At 56.5% G+C, this 5,667-nt stretch overlaps 1 protein-coding gene across 1 annotated transcript; it reads right to left on the reverse strand.

The window, feature by feature from the left end:
- Positions 1 to 179: 179 nt before the first annotated feature.
- Positions 180 to 3,871, reverse strand: LOC129336237 (protein SCO2 homolog, mitochondrial). The gene is made up of 2 exons (XM_054989327.1): positions 3,673 to 3,871; positions 180 to 2,576 (listed from the first exon to the last, which is right to left on the reverse strand). The coding sequence occupies exon 2, from the start codon at positions 2,572 to 2,574 to the stop codon at positions 1,588 to 1,590; it is 987 nt and encodes a 328-aa protein (XP_054845302.1). The 5' UTR covers positions 2,575 to 2,576; positions 3,673 to 3,871; the 3' UTR covers positions 180 to 1,587.
- Positions 3,872 to 5,667: the final 1,796 nt, after the last annotated feature.

A 5,667-nucleotide genomic window follows, 5' to 3' on the forward strand; every position in this document is an offset into this window, starting at 1 on the left:
TCTTGGTGGAAGGTGGTGCCCCTGGTACCACATGTATGTGCGTAAAGTGCACGCACACTCCCAGGCTCGCACAATGACATCACTTTCAGGCAGCTGGAACAAGGGGAGATTTTTAAAGTTTAAATCGCTCTTGGTGGAAATGGTCACATGGCTGGTGCCCCCCCCCCCCCGATCTCCAGACAGGGGGAGTTTAGATTGCGCTCCATGCTGCTGGAGTGGCGGAGGGCGATCTACACTCCCCTCTGCCTGGAGATCAGGGGGCGGGGCCACCAGCCAAGTGACCATTTTCAAGAGGTGCTGGAACTCCGTCCCACAGCGTTCCCGCTGGAAAAAAAGCCCCGGGGCTCTGGTGGCACAGGCTGCAGCAGGGATTTGGGGCAGAACTTGAGAGGGAGACAAAGGAGAAAGTGGCTGCTTGGGAAAGGGGAAGAAGAGACCTTCAGGCTGAAAGCCAGATGAAGCAGCCCGGCTGTGCGTACTGTGTGCAAGTACCATTATGGTGAGGGAAAGGAGGCGGGCCTGGTGTGGGAAATCGTTCCGACGGGTTCAACCACTTGAAAGGCATCCAGTGGAGCTCAGCCACTGCCAGAGGGCCTTCCAGCGCGCTCTGAAATGTTAGCAGGCCACCGCAGTATGAACCATGCATGAAACCAACAAAGAGGGAGACAACAGAAAAGGACACACAATAAGCAACTAGGCACTGTATTCATAACGAACAGTGTGAAGTTCCCCTTCAGTCCAGGCACGTTCCAAGTACAGCAAAAGGCTCAAAACAGAATCGGGAGGAAGGTGTACAAACGGTTTGTGTAAGCAAAGCTTCCCTGGGCAGAAACAGGCCGTGTGTGGCTCTGAGGCTGCTGGTGTCACCCAGCCTGCTCTCAGGGCCCCCTCCTGGCCACAGCCCAGGAACAGAGGCCAGATATCGGCAGACAAAGCTCTGAGCTGACCTCACCCAAGCCAAATATAACCGGCATCTCTGCTTTGCATTCTCCTTGGTGCAAACACTGTGGCCTCGCTCCAGGATGCCCTATAAGCAGCTGGGTTAAAGGCTCTTGGACGCGAGGAACGGGGAGGTCCCTGCACCTCAAGTCCCCAAATTTGCTCAGCAGGGGCCATCACCAGCTCTTTTCACCCTTCTCTGCCACCCTGCCCTACCCCCATCCAGCACTCCCAGCCAGGGCACGACATTCTCTCTTTGCAAGGGCTGAAAGCCGGGCTCTCTGCTTCCTGTGACTGCTTATAGGTTAAGGGAGGCAACAGACAGATTACAACAGGATTTCAGGGGAAGCTGTAGCCCAAAAGTAGTTGCAGCCCCTCCACCCTCCAGCTGGGGACCCTCCCATCTTAGGGGAGCACAGAGGAGCCAAAGGCACTTGAGGATCAGGGCAACGAAGAAAGCACGACTTTTGCAATTCACCCCAATGACAGGCAGGATTCTTTACAAGCCAGCCTTCCTGGATCCTTAATGGGTTTAGTACCGACCCTATTACCTGCAGAGAAAACTGCAGGACACTGATGGCGGGGTGGGAGGAGAGGCAGAGGGTCTGCACATGTGGGCTGCCTGTTGTGGAGCATGCACGGCCTGGCTCAGCTAAAGATGCTCTTGTAGGTGTCCATGTGGCCCTTGATGCTTTGCACAATCTGGGCGTCGGTCTTGCTGCGGTTGTAATAATCCATGAAAAGTCCGTCTGGGCCAAGCAAGTAGATGATCACTGTATGATCCACAATGTAATCGCCATCCTCGTCTTTGGGCCCGGAGCTGTAGTAGACCCGGTAGGCTTGTCCGGCCTCACGCACCTGCTCAGGGGTGCCCGTCAGCCCAAGGAGCCGTGGGTGAAACTCCCGCACGTACTTGGCCACAGCCTCTACGTCATCCCGCTCTGGGTCTACTGTGACAAAGATGGGCAGGACCTGGGGAAGCCGCACATCTTGGTCCAAGAGCTCCACCACATGGCTCATCTTCTCCAACACCTCCGGGCAGATGTCGGGGCAGTGGGTGAAGCCAAAGTAAAGCAGGACCCAGCTGCCCCTGAAGTCAGCCTTGGAGTGGGGCCGCCCCGTGTGGTCCACCAGCCGAAAATCCCCTTGCCCAATGGCCACCTTCTTCAGTTCCTCAATGCGCCTCAGTTTCTCCTGCTGCACCTTCTCTGCCCGCAGGTACAGCCAAGCCGCCAGGATCCCGCCTCCAAACAGGAAGGTGACGAGCAGCCGAGTCCGCAGCCTGATGTGCGGGCTGGAGCCAGGGCTAGGCGGGGGTCCTTGGGAGAAAGACCTCCAGCGACCTCCGCCCCACCCTGGCCTGATCCTGGACAAGGCCCCTCTTCCTCCAGGAAGGAGATCCCGGGATGACCAATGGGCATGGCCAGAAATGCCACCATTGCTGATGTCCTGGGCCTTTGACGCGGGTGCCAGGTGCCCTGCATCAGGGGCGAGGCGGCTGCAGCAGGAGGGGGGAGCTAGACAGCTCCTGGCTCTTCCACAGACCGCCCCGCTGGGTGTCCCCCAGAGGCTTCTGTGGAACGCAGCATAGGGTGGCACCTGCCAAGGGCTCAGGGTGGCAAAGGACCGCAGCATCCCTGAAAGAAAAAGAGAGTCACAATAGCACTCAGCAAAGGGGCAGCACTAAATGCCACGTCTGCAGCAAAATTCACTGGGACGGGTATGTGATGGGCACGGATCCCCCAGTCTGCAGGTCTTTCTCCAAAATGCCCATTTCCCCGTGCACGTTTTCTTCCTCCTGGGAGCTGGAAGTGAGGGCCACGTCTCCCCTTCCCTCATTTTCCCCTCACTGCAACTCTGCAGGCAGGCGAGTGTTCAAGCAGTAAAATGAGTTAAAGGCTGCTAGGGGGGAAACGGGTGAAGGTATGCCATCTCCCACCCACCCCCCACCCCGGTTCAACCGGGCTATCCCGGGCAAGCCTGATCCTGTCAGAGCACAGAAGCGAAGCAGGACCGGCCTCGGATGGTAACTGGGCGGGAGATCTCGCCCGCCCCCGCCATTCCCTGCAGCCCCCGAGGCCGGGGGCTGCTCGCTCTCGCCCGCACCTACGCCCCAAGCTTGCCTCACAGGAAGGGGGTCAGGCGGAGGAGGAACTGCGCAGCAACCAACGCGCAGCCCCTTTAAAGGTCCGCAGAGGGAGGGGGTCGCCCAAGAGGCGCAGCGCCCCGGGTTCGAGTCCCGCCTTTGCTGCGCGCTCCTTTGGCCCGGCCCCCCGCCCGCCGCGGAGGGCCAGAGCGAGGAAGGGCAGCCCACCCCACCCCACCCCCTCCAAGTGTTTGGGGGGGGGCGGCTGAGCAGCTCAGCAAAGGCCCGCCGCCCCTGCCCGCCCCAGCCCCGTCCTGCGACGCCCCCGGTGCAGCGCAGCCCTGGCTGGGGCGTTGCCTGCGAGGTTCAGGGGCTGGGCCGGCAAGGGCAAGGGCAAGCGCCCCCCCCCCCCTCCCCGGATCTCTCTGCAACGCGAGCGCCAGAGTGGCTGCCGCTCCCGTGCCGAAGAGCAGGACGCGGGCCCAGCCGCGCCGTGAAGGGGCTGCAAAGAAGCCGGCCGCCTCCCCGGGACTGAACCCCCCTTCCTCCCTTAAACGAAGAACCTAATCAATGGTTCGGGCCGGGCAGACCCGCGAGTGGGGCGCCGCTGCCCTCCTGCCCGCCCGCGGCCGCCCATTCATCCTCACCCACGTGCTTCCCCGGCGCCGCGCTTCCGGGTTCTTCGCCCGCACCGCCCGAAGATTCTTCCCGTTGCTTCTCCCGACGACGCGGCGCATGCGCGACGAGCGCCCCTGGGCACTTGCACACTGACGGAGCTCCGATCCAGCGGCGTTGTTCTCAGGAATAGCCGGCAGGGGGAGCCCCGCCCCCGCTCGGCCTTCTGAGCAGGCGCCGGAAGACTCGCCTGCAGGGTCTGAAGCCGGGCGCCCCCTGGTGGCGGCAGCAGCCACGTGCGTCACCCGGCGGCAGAGCGCGCCCCCCACCCCCCCGAAGCGGAGGTTTTCTTTCTCTCTTTTTAAAGAATTTCGTTTTGCGAATATACAAGCATAAACTTCATAACCTGTAATGTTGTATAGTCAAATCATACATTATAGAACTTACTTAAATTTACTGTTATTATTTCACTTTTATTTAAATACCTTTATTCTCTCTTTCCCATCTATCTTTATATTTGTTGATACGCATTACCCTTCAGTCACTCGCTGTTTTAATTTAATTTTAATCTTGATTTTCAGGTATATAATAAAAAAAAGCTTTCAATTTTTCTTGAAATTCTGAAATCGGTTAATTATGTAGAAAAGATGTTAATTTTGCCAATTTTGCATATTCATCCAGTTTATTCTTCCATTCCTTCAAATTTGGACAGTTCACTGCTTTCCATTTTGCTGCGAATATTATTCTAGTGGTCTTGCTGCCATCAGCATATACTTAAATAATTCACTGGACTGTGTGGGTGTGTCAGTCAGATTTGCCAACCTCCAGGTGCAGCCTGGAGATCCCCCAGAATTACAGCTGATCTCCAGGCCATAGGGATCAGTTCCCCTGGAGAAAATTACTCATTTGGAGGGTGGAGTCTGTGTCATAAAACCCCACTGAGGATCCTCCCCAAGCCCCACCCTACCCTGAAATCTCCAGGAATTCCAACCTGGAGCTGGCAACCCAAAGACTCATTCCCTCTCAGCATCCCCAGCTCCGCAGCTCAAACCACGTCCCCTCCAAACTGCCAGGAACTCCTGGCCGCTGCAAAAGAACCAGCTGGTGCAGCACATTTTAAAGGTCTCTGTACAAACTGAGAACACATCCACATGTGAACACATCATTGGCTTCTCTAGTCAGATGCATGGTTGCCTGCCAGGTGAGCTGAGAGTTTGGCTTGCCATCCCCTTTTGAGAGTGATGCCCAGCTATGAAGCCTCTGAGATTAGTTGAGCTCAAAGACAGGACTGCCAGAGAAAGCGTGCGCGAGAGAGAGCACGCACAAGAGAGCGATATATATAGATATATATACATATACATACATATTTATATAAGTATGTCATTATTATCCCCACAACAAAACACTCTGTGAGGTGGGTGGGGCTGAGAGAGCTCTGAGAGAGCTGTGACTAGCCCAAGGTCACCCAGCTGGCTTCAAGCGGAGGAGTGGGGAGTCAAACCCGGCTCTCCAGATTAGAGTCCTGCTGCTCTTAACCACTACACCAAACTGAAAGGTTTGGAGAACGAGAAGGACTTTTGTGTGTTGGTTTTGTTTAAAACGAACTGGCGTGCCAGTGCAAGTCCTCGCTGTGGGAAGGAGTACTGTGTTTCTCACACTTTGCCTTAGGGACTGGGAGGTCAGAGTCTCTACATCTCCAGGTCCATACAGGGAATATCAGCATCTCTCTAGTGGGCTCAGCACTGGCCTGATTTTAATGGGCTATCAACAAATCAAACATGATCTGATTGCTTCTTATACAGGTAAAAGTAAAGGTTACTGACCCATGGGGGGACGTTGCATCACGACGTTTTCCTGGCAGACTTTTGTTACGGGGTGGGTTGCCATTGCCTTCCCCAGTCATCTACACTTTACCCCCAGGAAACTGAGTACTCATTTTCCCGACCTCGGAAGGATGGAAGGCTGAGTCAACCTTGAGCTGGCAATTTGAACCCAGCTTCCGCCAGGATCGAACTCAGGTCGTGAGC

This window comes from Eublepharis macularius, chromosome 9 (genome assembly GCF_028583425.1).
Source record: "Eublepharis macularius isolate TG4126 chromosome 9, MPM_Emac_v1.0, whole genome shotgun sequence".
NCBI lineage: Eukaryota > Metazoa > Chordata > Lepidosauria > Squamata > Eublepharidae > Eublepharis > Eublepharis macularius.